Source organism: Erinaceus europaeus, chromosome 6 (assembly GCF_950295315.1).
Source record: "Erinaceus europaeus chromosome 6, mEriEur2.1, whole genome shotgun sequence".
In the NCBI taxonomy this organism is placed as follows: domain Eukaryota; kingdom Metazoa; phylum Chordata; class Mammalia; order Eulipotyphla; family Erinaceidae; genus Erinaceus; species Erinaceus europaeus.
In genome coordinates, this window is record NC_080167.1 from 2,573,337 (window position 1) to 2,590,320 (window position 16,984).

General features: G+C 58.3%; 2 protein-coding genes across 18 annotated transcripts in view; one reads left to right on the forward strand and one right to left on the reverse strand.

Moving 5' to 3' along the window:
- Positions 1–32: 32 nt before the first annotated feature.
- On the forward strand, positions 33–5,363 carry RHBDD3 (rhomboid domain containing 3). 5 transcript variants are annotated; one of them, XM_016191071.2, is made up of 6 exons: positions 33–205; positions 2,824–2,989; positions 3,578–3,961; positions 4,529–4,700; positions 4,791–5,054; positions 5,137–5,363. In XM_016191071.2, exons 2-6 carry the CDS (start codon positions 2,842–2,844, stop codon positions 5,309–5,311), a joined length of 1,143 nt encoding a protein of 380 aa, XP_016046557.1. In that variant the 5' UTR covers positions 33–205; positions 2,824–2,841; the 3' UTR covers positions 5,312–5,363. The 5 variants fall into 5 exon arrangements, with proteins under 5 accessions (XP_016046557.1, XP_060048888.1, XP_007529662.1 ...); XM_060192905.1 differs by having other exon boundaries at positions 4,534–4,700; XM_007529600.3 differs by having other exon boundaries at positions 4,538–4,700.
- A 628-nt stretch (positions 5,364–5,991) lies between these two features.
- Positions 5,992–16,984, reverse strand: part of EMID1 (EMI domain containing 1) — a 47,144-nt gene continuing 36,151 nt past the window's right edge. For 6 of the 13 annotated variants that reach the window (XM_060192892.1, XM_060192888.1, XM_060192887.1 and 3 more), the window contains one exon: positions 5,992–6,631. In XM_060192892.1, coding sequence (XP_060048875.1) covers positions 6,143–6,631 — 489 coding nt within the window. In that variant the 3' untranslated portion in view covers positions 5,992–6,142. Of the gene's footprint in view, positions 6,632–9,571; positions 9,663–10,356; positions 10,442–16,984 lie in introns of all 13 variants that reach the window. The other 7 variants (XM_060192900.1, XM_060192893.1, XM_060192894.1 and 4 more) reach the window with 3 other exon arrangements.

Genomic DNA, 16,984 nt, shown 5'->3' on the forward strand with positions numbered 1-16,984 from the left:
GCGCGGCCGGGGGAGGGGCGGCGGCGGCGGCCGGGCCCCCGGTAACGGTCGGGGCCGGCTGTTAACAGCCCCCGCAGCCCCACACCCCCGAGTTGATGGAGGGGGCCGGGGCCATCTCCTAAAATCCCAGAACTGAGTACCCCCCCACACACACCTCCTGGAAGAACTGCTCCATCCTCCCCCACCCCACCCCGGCTTCCCGCAGGTAGGCGGCTGGCGATGCGGGGGGGTGGGGGTGGGGGGGTTGTCATGCACGCATGCATGCACTCATGAAACCATCCACCCATGCACGCATGCATTAGTATAGTCGCCCATGCACGCATGCATTCACATTCGCGCATGCACGCATGCATTCGTATTCGCACATGCACGCATGCATTAGTATGTTCGCCCATGCACGCATGCGTTAGTATGTTCAACCATGCACGCATGCGTTAGTATATTCGCCCATGCACGCATGCGTTAGTATATTCGCCCATGCACGCATGCATTAGTATATTCACCGTGCACACATGCATTAGTATATTCGCCCATGCACGCATGCGTTAGTATATTCGCCCATGCACACATGCATTAGTATATTCGCCCATGCACGCATGCGTTAGTATATTCGCCCATGCACGCATGCGTTAGTATATTCGCCCATGCACACATGCATTAGTATATTCGCCCATGCACACATGCATTAGTATATTCGCCCATGCACGCATGCGTCCATTAATCCGGTCACCCATGCAAACATGCATTAATCTATTCACGCATGCATTAATCAGTCCATTCACCCATGCATGAATGAGTTCACCCATGCACGCACACACGCACACACGCATTCTTGATTGTGGGACGGAGGACAAGAGAGAGAACCAGGGCATCACTCTGACACTTGCACTTGCTGGGGATAGAACCGGGCGCCTGCTTTTTTTAAAATCTCTCTTTTTAAATTTTAATGAGAGATAGAGAGAGAGGGGAGAAAGACAAGAACACTGCTCAGTTCTGGCTTATGGTGGTGCTGGGAATTGAACATGGGACCTTGGAGCCTCAGGCATTACCATTATGCTGTCTCCCCAGCCACCACCATCCTTTTTTTTTTCTTTTTTCTTTTTTTTTTTTTTTGTTACCAGAGCCCTGCTCAGCTCTGGTTTATGGCAGTGCGAGGGATTGAACCTGGGACTTCGGCTCCTCAGGCAGGAGGCTCTTTGCTGAGCCATTATTGCTGTCTACCCACCCCCACCCCTCCTGCCTGCTTAAGGGTCAGACACTTCCTGCTTAAGGGTCCCCCACCTCCCTGGCCGGGCATGCCCCCCCATCCCTTTCATAGCTGGAGAAATTGAGGCCCAGAGGGTGATCCACCCTACAGTTTTGTCGGAGGGGGGTGTCCACCACCCTTGGCCGGCCCCCCACCCCGGGGTGCCAGTTATGGGGGTGCAGGAGGCACTTGCAGGGCCTGCCTGGATCTTCCTGGCCTTCCCCCATCCCAGCCCCCATGTCCTGGGTCCTAGGACTCAGTGTCAAGCCTCAGCTGGGTACTGGGGGGGTTGAGGGGCGGGTGGGGGCTTGCCTGGGAGAAAGCCCACAAACTAAACCCCGGGGTACTTGAGCTGGGGTGTAAAGGTGAGAGTTTCCCAGTTAGATGCAAGGGCACTGCAGGCAAAGGCGCTTTCTCTCTCTCTCTCTTTTTTTTTTCCTGCAGGAAATTGGCAGGTAAGGTCTAATACACAGGCAAGGGGAGCAGAAGCAGCTGCCGCCTTCTCATTTGTTTGTTTCCAGCTTTCTCATTTCTCCTGGACTTTGCTTCCTGCCCTGTGAAATCAGGCCCAGGGGTGAGGGGCCCAGCCGGGCTGAGAGCAGGGTAGGGAAGCCTTACCCCGTGGGCTCTGGTCCCTCTGATCCTTGTGTGAACCAGCTTCTGGTGGGAGCCAGCCTCCCTGGCTGGGCCAGCTGTTGGCCACATCTGTCCCCCATGATTAATTAGCCTGATGAGTGCACGTGACCCCCTTGTTGAGCAAGAGCTAAGGGCTGGGCCTTGCCCATAGTGGCCTGCTCTCTCTCTCCCTCCCTCATGCTGGGAGGGAGGGGTGTTTCCAATTTCCACTTTCCAGGTGAAGGAGGAGAGGCCAGGGCTAGGAGTCTTGACCAGGTGTCCAATAGGAAGAAGCAGGATTAGGTTCTGGAATCTTCTGCAGGAAGGGCAGCTGTGCGCCTGTCACTGGTGCTGTGTGTGCTCAGAACTCCCCTGCCCCGCCACCTCACAGCCAGTCTTTTTTTTTTTTTTTTTAATTATCCATTTATTTATTGGACAGAGACAGTCAGAAATTAGAAGGAAGGGGGGAGATAGGGAAAGAAACAGAGAAACACCTGCAGACCTGTTTCACCCCTTGTGAAGCTTTCCTCCTGCAGGTGGGGACCCGGGACTTGAACCTGGGTGCTTGCGCATTGTACCATGTGCACTCAGCCTGGTGCACCACCACGCGGCTCCCTCACAGCCAGTCTTGTCCCGTAGGTCACCTGGGACTTTCAGCCTGGGCTTGGCGGTGGGGAGGAGGTGGAAGGAGGCTGGCCGCAGCCTCAGGGAAGAGTCTCTCTTAGGGAGACCACGGAAAGTTGGAGAGGGCCTAGAGTTTGCCTTCAGGGCCCTTTTGGCCTGGCTCTGCACCTGCTCAGATAAAGGATTGCTGCATGGCTGGGCAGCGCCCTAGGGCCTGGGCCTGCCTCTAAAGCTCCAGTAAGCTCTGTTTATGCTGTGTGATGGAGCTGTTGGTGGGCGGGTTTCCCAGAAGGTGGATGAGGGCTGCAGTGGTCACTGTTGTGTTCCCTTTCCCTCAGGGCACCTTCAGCTAAGCCATGAGCGCTCGAGACTCCCCTGGTCTGCTGTTCCCAGCGCTGCCCCTGGCATCCTCGGGCCTGATGCTTCTGCTGAGCAGCCTGTGGCTGGTGGGGGCCGGCCCCAGCCTGGCCCTGGCCCCAGAGCTGCTGCCGGACCCCTGGCAGGGTGAGGGCTGGTCCCATGGGCCCGGGAAGAGGCCCTCGGTGTCCAGCTGGCAGGAGCGGCAGCCGGGCTGTGTCAGGACCAGTGCCGGGGAGGGGGGAGCCTGTGGGTGGCTCCTTCTGAGGGGTCCCCCACCCCCGCGAGGGCTTAAAGAGTGGCCCCAGCTGAGCACCCACTCCCCCAGGAACGACATCGGCTCCCATTTAACTCGAGGGTGCACTTGATGCTTAGGGAGGTTGAGTGAGTCATTGGGGTTCTCCTGAGCCAGAGGCTCGGGGTGTCCGCTCAGAGCCCGTGTTCCTGGCAGGGTGGGAAGGACCCAGGAATGTTGTGGGAGCACCTTTGGGGTGCCGGGCTCTTCCTGAGTGCTTGCTAGTTGGGTGTTCTTGGGATCATACGCGGCGGGGGGGGGGGGGGGGGGCGCGGAGGGGGGCAGCCGCTGTCAGGACGCCCTTGACTCCCTCCCCGGCGACTGAAGTGCCGGACTAGCTCCGGACAGGGTAGGGCGGGGCGGGCCGGGCCAGGCAGGGGTGGCTTCCAGGCAGGCAGCGGGCCCCTAGGCTGGACCCTCACGGGGCCCCTTCTCTCCAGCACACCGGCTGCTGACCCACGCACTGGGGCACACGGCGCTGCCGGGCCTGCTGCTCAGCCTGCTGCTGCTGCCGGCCCTAGGCTGGCGACAGGAGCATCGCCTGGGCACGCTGCGTTTCCTGCACGCCTCGGCCCTGCTCGCCCTGGCCACCGGGCTGCTGGCCGCACTGCTGGCGGGCCTCAGGGTGCTCGGGACGGCCGGCGGCTGCGGGTACGTGCCTGTCCACCTGGCCATGCTGGCGGGGCAGAGTGGCCGCCCCCCCAGGGCCCCCGGGGCACTGCCGGCCTGGCTGAGGCCCTGGCTCCTGCTCGCCCTGACGCCGCTGCTCAGCTCGGAGCCCCCCTTCCTGCAGCTCCTGTGCGGCCTCCTGGCTGGCCTGGCCTGTATCCTTTCCCTGGCCCAGGCCCTGTGGAGGGGTGGGCTCTGCAGCTTGGGCTCCAGGTGCCCGGGAAGGACAAGGCCCATCTCTGCCTCGCTCAGGGTGCTGGTGTCCCAGAGGAGGGGCTGGGCCGGATTTGCAGGGAAGCCTGGGGAAGGCCCTGACTGGCACCTACGCCGGGGAGATGGCATTTGGGCTGAGAATTGCAGGGTGAGGGTCAGGCTGGGCTGAGGGTGGGGGAGCGGGGCACGGTAAGCTTGGGCCCCTGCCCCAAAGATGCTGTGTGCCTGCCGGGTGGTGGTGGGCACGGGTCAAGCCCCTGGCAGGCGCAGGACCAGGGACATAGCTCCAGACCCGGCAGGCCCTGAGTGGGCCTGTTGCCCTACACCAGAGCTGAGCGGGCACCCAGGACTCTGGGGACAGAAAGGGCAAGACGTCAGTCAGATTTGGGACGGGGCAGCACCCCTGGGCTGTCTCCGCACCGGCAGCCCCCCTTGCTTTCAGAGCCCTCGAGGCCTCTAGGATGAGGATCCTCATCTGCGTCCTTTTCCTTGACCCCATGCCCCGCCAGGGCAGACAGACGCGGCCGGGGCCTTCCGCTGGTTGGAGCTCTCAGAGCAGCGGCTGCAGGCGCTGCAGGCGGGCGGCCTGTGCAGGGCCCTGGCGGGGTGCTGGCCGCTCAGGCTCCTTCCTGCCCCCAGCGCCGTCTCCGAGCTGCCGGTCACCCACCCTGTCGGAGCAAGGTGAGGGTGCGCCGAGGACGCCAGCCCTGGCCGAGGACACCGCAGCAGGTGCTGACAGTCAGCCTCCTCCTTCTGCTTCTGCCCCTCCAGGCCTCCCAGCCCTGGGCCTCTTCTCCTGCCCGCCCCCCCCAGCCTCTGGCTCCACGGCAAAGGCTCGGCCCCCGGCCCGCCAGGTCTGGGGGCGGTGCCATCGCCACCGTCCCGGGAGGGCTCTTCAGAGGTGGGCCTGCCGCTATGGGCAGCCCTGGACGAGCAGATTCTGCAGGAGGCCATCCAGGCCTCCCTCCTGGAGGAGTCTGCGCAGGGCCCCGGGAGCCCGCTCTGGTTGCCCAAGTCCTCCGTGTCCTCTCTACGGTGAGGGGGTGTTGGGAGGAGGCGGGGTCCCCCTTGGGGTCCCGGAGGCGCCTGACCCCACCCCCACCCTCCCATCCCGCAGGCTGCAGCAGCTGGAGCGCATGGGCTTCCCCACGGAGCAGGCGGTGGTAGCGCTGGCAGCCACGGGCCGCGTGGAAGGCGCCGTGTCCCTGCTGGTCGGGGGGCAGGTGGGCACCGAGGCCCTGGTGGCTGACGGGAGGGGGTCTGTCCACCCCAACGGCCCTGGGCCCCCCTAGCACAGGCAGGTCCTCCCCCCTGCCCTTTTACAATAAAAACCTGCTCACTTTACAGCCCAGGCCTCCCGGAGGTCAGCCACTTGCCTGCCTCCTCTGTGGGCTGGGCCGTGCGTGCGTCCCAGGAGGTCAGCGTCCCGTGTCCAGACACGCAGCTCCAGAGCCTCTTCCTCCAGGAAGCCAGCCTCCCCCGGAGCCTCTGCAGGGCATACCCACCGGTTGTTTTGTAGGCAGGAAGTGGGGACAGCACTGTCATGCCGCCGCCTCTGGGAGCTGGCGGACTGCAGTCCGTGGACGCTGGGCCCTGGGGCTGAGCCCCGAGACCAGGGCCACAGAGACCCACCCTGCTCATCGAGGTCTGAGCCCCGAGACCAGGGCCACAGAGACCCACCCTGCTCATCGAGGTCTGAGCCCCGAGACCAGGGCCACAGAGACCCACCCTGCTCATCGAGGTCCCGGGGGTGGGGTGGGGGAGCTGGCTGGCAGTTTCCTCTGACAGGCTGGGAGACTGAGGCTTGCAGAAGTGGCTGACGGCTGACTGTCCTTGGAGAGCCTTCAGGACACTCGGCCCTCACCTGCTCCCATGCCCCTGCTGCCTGGGTGTGGGTGACCCTCTCAGCCCTGGGCGGGCCAGCAGCCCAAGCCTACCCCCTCCGAGCACACAAGACCAGGATGGGGTTGGGGAGGGTTGTCAGGCTGGGACCTTTATTGGTTGGTCCATGGTCCTCCCTGACGGTCACAGGGGGGTGTGGAACAGGTGGCCCCTTCTCTCTGTCCCCACCCCCACCCCAGGACCTAGGGGCTGAACCAGGCAAGTTATCCCTGAAGGTCAGGTCAGGGCAAGCAGCCCGACCTTGGGGTCTGGAACCCAGCACCAGAAAATAAGGAGAGGAGGGGTGCAGGTGGTGAGGCTGGGACGGGGGAGGAGGACACACCACCCCTGCGTGTGCTGAGTGTCGGGGAGCCCCAGTTCCCGACTTCCTCTGTGCCTGCGGGCCTGGAAGCCCCCCACAGTGGATCAAGAGATGAGCCTAGAACCTGGCGTCCCCTGCTCCCCGGGACAGCAGGCCTCTTGGGTCTGGCCTCTCGCCCTACTAGGCCCACCCCCCAGCAGCTCATGCAGATGAGGAAGGGACCCTGGGGGTGTTGATAAGTCAGGCTGCAGGCCCTGGGGTGGGCAGGGGGGCCGCCACCCTCAGTCTCTCTCCTTGCGGCTCCTGGGGGCCACGATCCTGTAGCTGCCTGCATGTCCTCCCCTCTTGCCCCGCAGGAGGCCAGGGGTGCCCGTGTCGCCAAGGAGGTCTGCCCCCGACCCCTCTGGTTCTGCCGGAAGGAAGGAGAAAGGCGGAGTTAGGTCTGGATGAGGTCCCCACCTCCCCATGGGGTCCGGGAGGCAGGGCTGTGAGGAAGTGGGGGCTGCGGTTACCCTGCCCCCAACCCAGGAGAATGCCAGGGCCCCGACTTGGGAAGCTTTCACACACAGTGAGGACTCCATACAAGGGGGTTCTTGGGGGTGGGGCCTGGGGGGCGGATTGTAGTTCAGAGTCAGACCATGTGTTTCCCATCTAAGGCCCTGGGTTCAACTCCCCTCCCCCACACACACATTTAGGTGTGGATGTGTCCTGGATCTTTTTTTTTTTTTGCCTCCAGGGTTATTGCTGGGGCTCGGTGCCTGCACTATGAATCCACTGCTCCTGGAGGCTATCTTTTCCCTTTTGTTTCCCTTGTTGTTTATTGTTGTTATTGCTGCTGTTGTATAGGACAGAAATCGAGAGAGAAGACAGAGAGGGAGAGAAAGACAGACACCTGCAGACCTGCTTCACCGCCTGTGAAGCAACTCCCCTGCAGGTGGGGAGCTGGGGGCTCCAACCTGGATCTTTAACTGGTCCCTGTGCTTTGCGCCATGTGCGCTCAGCCCACTGCACTACTACCCAGCCCCCCGCCCCCCTCTCCATCCTGGCTCTTGCCTGCTCCACGGCTGGCCGACTGGAGCCAGGGCAGACTTGTTACTCCCTCTTCTGGGCTTTGGGCTGCCCAGCCTCACTTATCTCTCAGACCAGGGGCATGGTTCCAGCCAGACAGACTCGGGGAAATATGGAAGTCAGTTCCAATTTGGCTCTGGTGAGAAATGCCCATCCTGGAGCAGGCTGGCCCTCAATAGTGAAACTGAGTAGTTGGCATTCTTGCCACCTGGCAAGCTCCTGTTCACCCTTCAAAACCCAAAGTAGGAATCTACCTCTTTCTGGAAGCCTTCAGTGACTATCACCCCAGTCTTTCCCAAAGTTAAATGAACAGGTCGGAGGGAGGGGCTGATTTCTGGGAATATTGGGGGTGGGGGAATCTCAGTGTGGAGGACGAGGACTTGGCTGAACCACCAGACCCACAGGATGGTGCTCACAGAGGGTACTGCCAGAGGCTGGGTCTACCTCACCAACACAGACACCTGGTGCCTTGATCTCACGTGCCCCAGCTTCCTGTGAACCTCTGGGCCTGGATCTGGGGTGCCCAGGACAGGGGGCATGTGGTAGCAGTCGGGCCATTTCTTGCCCAATGGAGGAGGCTGGCACTGACCGTGGACCTCGGCCCCTACAGCAAGCCTGGGCTCGGAGACTGGTCTTCACAGGCAGGGCTCGGGGGCTGTGGTCACTGAGTTGGTGCGTTTGGTCCAGGTCACTACAGTCTGGTCACAGCATCAGTCACTCTGCTCTTTTGGTCAGGTGTAGGGCCTGGGTTTCTGGTGCCCTCAGTGTTTACTTATGGAACCAGAAGAGCCAGCACTTCAGAGGCCAGGCTGAGGGGGGAGCCCCATATCCAGCTGTCAAACAGCCGTGGCATCACCGAGCCAGCAAGCTGATTGGTGCAAACCCCCAGCCCAAGCGGGCTGGATATGGGACAGCTGCTGCCATCGCCACCCTGACCCTGACATAAGCCCCAGGTGGGTCTCCTCAGCACCTGCCCTGTGTTCTGATGGTGGGGAAGCTTCCGTTTCCTCCTCTGCCCCCCCTGGCCCTGCATCTCCATTCCAGGCTTATAGCCACTAAGAGGGGCAGTGGGGGGGGGGGGCTGGGGAGAGAGCTTGATGATTCCATAAGACTCTCCTGCCTGAGGCTCCAGGGACCCAGGTTCGATTCCTAGCACCACCATAAGCCAGAGCTGAAGCAGGGCTCTGGTCTTTCTGTGTCTTTCTCTTTGTATCTCTTATCAAATTAAAATGCTAAAAAAAAAGGGGGTGGGATGGGGGTCCAGAGTTCAGGCTCCAATCCTTTGGAGAGAAGAGGTTAGGGTCCTGGAGCGGGAGCTCTGGCCTGGGACCCCCCACCTGGGACTCCCTGGAAGGTGAGCTGAGCTCTGAGCTTAGAGACAGAACCAGGGTGTACCCCCCCACCCCGGGGCAGGAGGCAGGGGTTCCTCTCAGGGACTCACCAGCAGCAGAGTCCGTCCCACCTACCAGGAAGATCGGAGTGGCCACTCCTCCCGCCCTCCTGGGGCCCTCACACCCCGGCTCCCTGATCCCCGCAGATGAAGGAAGCGCACAGCACGTTAAAATGGCCCTCCTCCCTGCTGGGGCCTCAGTCTCCGCATGTATAAAACACACTGAATCCAACAACGACAACAACAATAACTACAACAATTAAAAAAAAAAAAACACATTGAGGCTGGACACGCTGTCTGAGGCTGTCTGAGGGTGTGCCCAGCGGGGCCAGGCCCTGGAGCAGGGGCTGCCCGTCCCCCAGCCGTGAGCTCCATGCGGTGGAGAGCTGGGCACCGGAGTGCACTGTTCTGTGACCTGCCTTTATCACCTCCTCCCCCTGGCTCCGAGGCTTCTCCACAACCCGCAGGACAATCCAGCCGGGGTCTTCTCTCCTGGCCTCCAGGCTTTTGCCTGTATCTGGGCCTCTCAGGGCTCCTTTGAGGACACCTTCCGGCTCAGCTTTTCGGAGAGGTCCCCATTCCCCTTCCAGCTGGGTAGAGGACATCTCTGTGTTCTCACTTCTGCTGCTACACTCCTAACTCCTTACTGATTTCAAGGCCAGTCCCAGGGCTCCCCCTGGCACCGCCTGCACCCTAAGCTTCGAGAGGGTAGGACTGCTTTAGCCTCTGGAGTCTGTACTTATTCACTCAAAAGCCAGGTCCAGAGCGTCTGTGCCAGGCGCTGCCTGTCTACTGGCTGGAGGGCAGTACCTGAAGAGACTGTCTGCGTCCCCAGGCCATGCCCAGGCCCTTCTGGAAGGGGCTGCCCCTGCCTGCCCACCCTGCCGTTACCTGGCCAGATGATGGCTTCCAGCAGGGTGACTCGTCTGGCCAGGAGCTCCAGCTGAGCCTGCTGCTGCAGGAAGCTCTGTAAACTAGGAGCCTGATGGGAGATTGAGAGAGCAGACTGCGAGTCCGGCCTCCAAGGGCTGGGCCGGGGCCTGCGTGCTTCAGGACCTGAGCCTGTGCGGAGACCTGGGTCTCCCCTTCAAGAGTGGGGACAAGGCCTGCCTCCCTCCTCAAGTGGCCAGGGGGTGAGGAATCGCTGGGCCAAGGTGGGTCTGCCTTAGGCCCCTGGAGAGACCCCGTGGGCGGGCGGGTCAGGAGGAGCCAAGAGGGAGCTGCCACTGTGAGGGGAGGTGAACCTACCCTGGAGGACCTCTGAGGCTTGCGGGGGGTGGGGGTGAATCACTCAGAGACCCTTGGGGCCTGCGCTCTGCCCCCAACACTCTCCCTCCAGTGCCGAGGCCTAACAGGTTTGATTGCCTACAGTCCCCCTGAGCCTGGGCTCTGACCTCACCCACAATCCCCTGCTGGCCTGGAGTGACTCCGGTTTCAGCCCCCAGACCCACCATGTCTCCCACACTGCCTGCCATCTCCCACACTGCCCTGAGCCCCTGTCTGACCTGGGTCCCCTCCACCTGTAAGGAGGGACCAGGCCTCTCAGGACCTGGCCTGCCTGGGGCAGGCACCTTCTTCAGCCTCGAGGCTGTGGGCCCAGCCCCCTCCCCGAGAGGGACTGCGCGAGCTGGTGGGCAGGAGCTGGGCTGCCTGTCTGTCCGTCTGTCTCTACTCACCATAGAGCCCAATCATTGTTTCCAAGATTAAAACCCTCTCAGCTAAAATCTTCAAAGCCTCGCGCAGTTGGTGCAACCCCTCCCCCTGCGGAGGAAAGAGACAGATGCAGCTGTGAAGGGGACGGGACGGGGACGACGGGACGGGGACGGGGACGGGGACGGGGCCCTGCAAGCTGCTGGGGGCCCATGCTCCACCCGAGACGTGATTTGATGCCCACACTGCCTGCTGCAGCCCAGGCCCCGGGGTGGGTGATGGGACAGGGCCAGGAGGGGACGAGGCGGGCGGAAGCAGCCCCTCAGCCAGCCCGCAGGGTGCCCGAGCCCCGTTGTCACTGAGCACAGACCAAGAGGAGAGGGACAGCCTGTGTGTCCTCAGCTCCTGTCCTGCCCTCCTTGGAGCCCACTGGGACAGTGTGAGGGCAGTGCTGTCACCCTGAGCCCGCCTGCCTGCCGGCCCACCACAAAAACTGCCCCAGGTCGGCTCAGCCGCACCCCCCCACCCCCACCCCCACGTTGCTCTCTGCTGTGACCTGCCTGCTTCCTGCCACCTCTCTGAACCAAAAACATTGGTGTACTGCAGACCAGCTCTCCTCTGCCTCAATGCTACATCTGTCTTCCCCTCGCTCTAGAACCAGGAGACTAAGCGATACCATTTCCAGTCACGTCAAAAGGAACACAGACAAAACTAGAAAAATGCTAGAACGGCAGCACTGTGGTGGTGCCCGGCTTAAACCGCTGGCCAAATGCTGAGGGTTGGTGCAGCGGGTAAATCACTGGACTTGCAGACATGACGCCCTGGATTCAGTCCCCGGCACAGCACGTGCCAGAGTGATGATCTTGTTTCTCTCTCTTTGCCTCCAGGGTTATTGCCGGGGCTCGATGCCTGCACTCAATTCCACTGCTCCTGGAGGCTATTTTCCCTTTTGTTGCCCTTGTTGTTTATCGTTGTTGTTATTGCTGTCGTTGTTGGATAGGACAGAGAGAAATCAAGAGAGGAAGGGAGGACAGAGAGGAGGGAGAGAAAGGCAGACACCTGCAGACCAGTTTCACCGCCTGTGAAGTGACCCCTTTGCAGGTGGGGAGCCGGGGGCTTGAACCGGGACCCTTACGCCGGTCCTTGCCCTTTGTGCCATGTGCGCTTAACCTGCTGCGCTGCTGCCCGACCCCTCTGTTTTTTTGTCCACATGGTTATAGCTGGGGCTCAGTGCCTGCACCACGAATCCACTGCTCCTAGCGGTCATTTTCCCTTTCCCTTTAGTCCCCTCCTTCCCTCCCTCCCTTCTAAGGACAGATAGAAACTGAGAGAGGGGGAGTCAGGACCTACGTCAGGATCCTGGTTGAGCCCCCAGCTCCCCACCTGCAGGGGAGTCGCTTCACAGGCGGTGAAGCAGGTCTGCAGGTGTCTGTCTTTCTCTCCCCCTCTCTGTCTTCCCCTCCTCTCTCCATTTCTCTCTCTCCTATCCAACAACAACGACAACAACAACTAACAATAAAACAAGGGCAACAAAAGGGAATAGATAAATAAATAATAAAAAAAATCTTTTAAAAAAAGAAGAAACAGAGAGGAGGAGTTAGACCTGCAGACCTGCTTGTGAAGCTTCCTCCCTTGCAGGCAGGGAGCTGGCACTCTCAAACCTGGGTCCTATGCATGGTAATGTGTGCACTTAACCTGGTGTGCCACTGCCTGGCCCCCAGCAAAATAAATATTAAAAAATGAAGAAATTGGGGAGTCGGGCGGTAGCACAGCGGGTTAAGCGCAGGTGGCGCAAAGCGCAAGGACCAGCGTAAGGATCCAGGTTCGAGCCCCCCACTCCCCACCTGCAGGGGATTCACTTCACAAGCGGTGAAGCAGGTCTGCAGGTGTCTGTCTTTCTCTGTCCCCTCTCCACTTTTCTCTGTCCTATCCAACAGCGATGACAACAATAATAACTACAACACTAAAACAACAAGGGCAACAAAAGGGAATAAATAAATAATAAAACAAGTAAAAATTATAAAGAAAAAGAGGTTGAAGTGAAGTAAAAGACTCGCAGGGGGTGAGGTGGGGAGGGCTCAGGTCCTGGAACATGATGGCAGAGGAGGACCTTGAATTGTTCTGTGGGAACCTGGGAAATGTTACACCTATACCAACTACTGCATTTTACTGTCGACTGTAAACCATTAATCCCCCAATAAAGAAATTTAAAAAAAAATGTCTTTCTCGACAGGGGTTGAAAGCGTAATGGTTATGCAAAGAGACTGTCATGTGAGGCTCCAAGGTCCCAGGTTCAATCCCCTGTACCACCAGAAGCCAGAGCTGCTCACTGCTCTTGGTAAAAGAAAAGAAAAAAAATGGCTTTGTGCTTTTCAGGACCAAGTGGACGGGACTGGAGGTGATGGTGCTCTGAACTAAGAAGGGAGTGAAAGGCACTGCGAGTGGCTTTGCTCAGGAGCCTCGTAAAGCACCCAGCGGATGTGCAAGGCCTTCTGCTAAGCAGACTCAGATGCCCTGGGAACTGGGAGGGGGCAGGGGCCTCTGGGGCTCTGGAACTCTGGGTGGGTGCTGTGAGTCATACACACACACACACACAGGTGTGAACCACTGCTCCTAATTTTTTTTTTTTTTTGCCTCCAGGGTTAACTATCGCTGGGGCTCAGTGCCTGCACTATGAATCCACTGCTCCTGTCGCTTATTTCCCCCCATTTTTGTTGCCCTTGTTGTTGTTATTGTTGTTGGATAGGACAGAGAGAAATGGAGAGAGGAGGGGAAGACAGAGAGGGGGAGAGAAAGACAGACACCTGCAGACCTGCTTTACCGCCTGGGAAGCGACTCTCTTGCAGGTGGGGAGCCGGGGGCTGGAACTGGGATCCTTACGCCCGGTCCTTGTGCTTTGTGCCATGTGCACTTAACCCGCTGTGCTACCGCTCAGCCTCCCTAAATTTTCATAACGCTTGACACACCAGTGCAGGCAATGAAAATGAAGAGAACCCTTGGCCAAGCTGAGCCTCAGACCCGAGTGCCCCATGACCTTCCTCAGGGCTCATTTCTGCCTCCTCTGTGCCAGCTACTCCGGGCCCATTTTCTGCCTGTCCTGGGACCCAGCCGTCAGCCCCACCCAGTCTTCCAGTTGCAGCCCCAGGACCCGACCCCACCCCAGGCCTTTCTGCTTTGAGCTCCCCACTCCCCTGAGGAGCCAGCTGCTGCCCAGGCCTCAGGCTCACACCTTCATTTACCCTGTCTGCCTTCCCTTCCCTTCCCCTCTCCTCTTCCCTTCCTGTCCTGTTCCCACTCCGTACAGGCTCCACAGTCTTAACCAAGTGCCATACTCCCTCACTCCTTCCTCTCTCCACAACCAGACTAGAGTTATTTCTGGAATGTAGAGATCTTAAGTCCAACAGTATGAGGTCGGCATGTAGAATTGTTCCAGTCCTAACACATCAGTCTCTGGGCGTGCTTTCCGGAGCACAGCCCAAGGGCAGGGGTGGTGTGTACCATGCACACTGCTCCAGCAGAACCCTGCCCTTCAAGGCGGCCAGCTGGGACCACACAAACACCTGGAAACAGAGGTTCCCCCCGCCCCACACCTGCGGCAGCTCTGCTGGAGCTGTGACCTTCAGTGTCCTGGCCACATCGTGCGGGCTGGGCAGCCCTCGGGTCACTGACCGCTGCCGCCTGGGGCCTGGGGCACTACGGTTACACACCAAAGTTACCCCCAGTGTCTAAAAATGCACGACCAAGCAGGACTGGGAAATAGCTCACTTGGTAGAGTGCAGGCCTTACCAGGCTTGAGGCTTGGGGTTCAAACCCTGGCACACCATGGGAACACCACAGCGCCAGGGGAATCTGCATGGGCAGCAGAGCAGTGCTGAGGTGTCTCTCCCCCTCTGTCTGTCTCTTATCTGTCTACAGCTGAAAAGCCCCCAAACAAACCAGGAAGCTACTCCTGCCATGCGGACTGGCCATGGAGAAGCGGACTAGGCTTCAAAAAGAGGCCCCAAGGCCCCCGCCACCGCTCCTCCAAGAGTAGTCCACCAGCATCTCGTCACGAGGAGACAGGTGGACGCACGGGGTGCTGTGACATTCCTGGGAAGGCAGAAACACAGCTCCCTTAGACTAAAAGCCACTGCATGTGTGGGGACTGGGAGGAGCTTGTGTCAGGGCGTGTGCTGCACCTGAGGCCCTGGGCTTGATCAGACAACAGCAAGCAGGGGAGACAGTGAAGCAGCACTGTGCTCAAGTTTATGTATCTGAGGCCCTAGGGGCTACTGGTTCAGTCCCTGCTACCACCACATACCAGAGGTGAACCGTGCTCTGGTCTCTCATGAGGGATAAATAAAATTTTATTTATTTTTATTGTTATTGTAGTTGTTGTTGGACAGAACAGAGAGAAATGGAGGAAACAGAGAGAGGGGAAGAGAAATGTAGACACTTGGGAGTCAGGCAGTAGCACAGCGGGTTAAGTGCACATGGTGCAAAGCGCAAGGACCGGCGTAAGGATCCCAGTTCGAGCCCCCGAACCCCACCTGCAGGGGAGTTTTCACAGGCGGTGAAGCAGGTCTGCAGGTGTCTGTCTTCTCTCCCCCTCTCTGTCTTCCCCTCCACTCTCCATTTCTCTCTGTCCTATCAAACAATGATGACATCAATAACAACAACAATAACTACAACAACAATAAAACAAATAAAGACAATAAAAGGGAAAATAGGGAGTCAGGCGGTAGCGCAGCGGATTAAGCGCACATGGCGCGCTTCAAAGCGCAAGGACCGGCATAAGGATCCCGGTTCGAGCCCCCGGCTCCCCACCTGCAGGGGAGTCGCTTCACAGGCGGTGAAGTAGGTCTGCAGGTGTCTGTCTTTCTCTCCTCCTCTCTGTCTTCCCCTCCTCTCTGCACTTCTCTGTCCTATCTAACAACAATAATAACTATGACAACAATAAAAAACAAGGGCAACAAAAGGGAAAATAAATATAAAAAAGAAAATTAAAAAAGGGAAAATAAATAAATACAAAACTTATAAAAAAATAAAGAAAGAAAGATAGACACTTGCAGACCTGCTTCACATATTGTGAAACGACTCTCCTGCAGGTGGGGAGCCGGGGGCTCGAACCGGAATCCTTACGCCGGTCCTTGCGCTTTGCGCCACGTGCGCTTAACCCGCTGCGCTACCGCCCGACTCCCAAAATTTTATTTATTTATTTATTTATTATTGGATAGAGACAGACAGTAATTGAGAGGGGAGGGGGGACAGAGAGGGAGAGAGACAGACACCTGCAGCCCTGCTTCACCACTCTTGCAGCTTTCTCCCTGCAGATGGGGACCAGGGGCTTGAACCTGGATCCTTGTGCACTGTAGTGTGTGTGCTTAACCAGGTGCACCACCGCCTGGCTCCCCCCCAAATTTTATTTTTTAGGCTATCAAAAGACTATAAAAATTTGAAGGACAACTAGCAGAATATATATATATATATATATTTAAATTTTTAATTATATTTATTTATTTATTGGATACAGACAGCCAGAAATCAAGATGGGGGGAGAGGGAGAGAGACAGAGAGACACCTGCAGCGCTGCTTCACCACTCGTGAAGCTTTCCCCTGTGGGTGGAGACTCAGGGCTCGAACCCAGGTCCTTGCGCACTGTGACATGCACGCTTTACCAGGTGCGCCACCACCCAGCCCAGAATTTATATATTCAAAGGTGTAATCAGGAGAGCTGGTGAGAAGCTCACTCAGTAGTGTGCTGCTTTGCCATGAGCACGACCCAGGCTTGAGCCAAGACCCATCACACCCCTGGCCTTCTGCACAGTAATATGTGCTCACTGAGTGCATCACCGCATGCCCCTCTTACTTTCATTCTTTACTTTTAGAACAAGGAGGGGTCCCTGTTATAATGCACAAGGACTGGAGTTCAAGCTCCTGGTCCCCACCTGCACGGGGGAAGCTTCACAAGTGGTGAAACAGGGCTGCAGATGTCTCTGTTCCTCTCTATCTGCCCCTCCTCTCTCCAATTTCTCTCTGTCCTTTTAAATAAAATAAAGAAAAAAAAAAAGGAAAAAATGGCTACTGGGAGTGGTGGGTTCATAGTGCCAGCACTGAGCCCTAGTGATAACCCTGGTGGCAACAGAAAGATATATATATATATAGAGAGAGGGGGGGGGATACATGTGGCAAAACAGTAATAAATGGTCAATCTTGAAGGGTAGGAGGCTATTTATTCACTGTGCCAACTTTTCTGCATATTTGAAATTTTTGAAAATAAAAATTTGGAGGAAAGAAATGTGAAGAAAAACAAGTGTAATTTGGATTCTGTCCTGCGGGGCCTGCAGCCTGCGTGACTGTCGCCCAGCCCTTCCCCATCTGGTCTGGCCCCGAGCCCAGATCTGAGAGTCCACCTGCTAGAAGGCTGACAGCACCCATGTTCCGTGCACCAAACTCTGTGTGCCTGCTTCTCCCGGTGCTTGCTCCCTTTCTTACTGTCTTATAAATCACTCTGTTTTATTTCTTGACCAGCACACTGCTCTGCTCTGGCCCTCCATGCTGGAGACTGAACTGGGCCCTGTGGCATGCCTGTCCTGTGTGCCACTGCTGTGCCATCTCAGCCCCTGGCTCTCTGATTATTATAAAACTTGCTCTTTCGGGAGTCGGGCGGTAGTG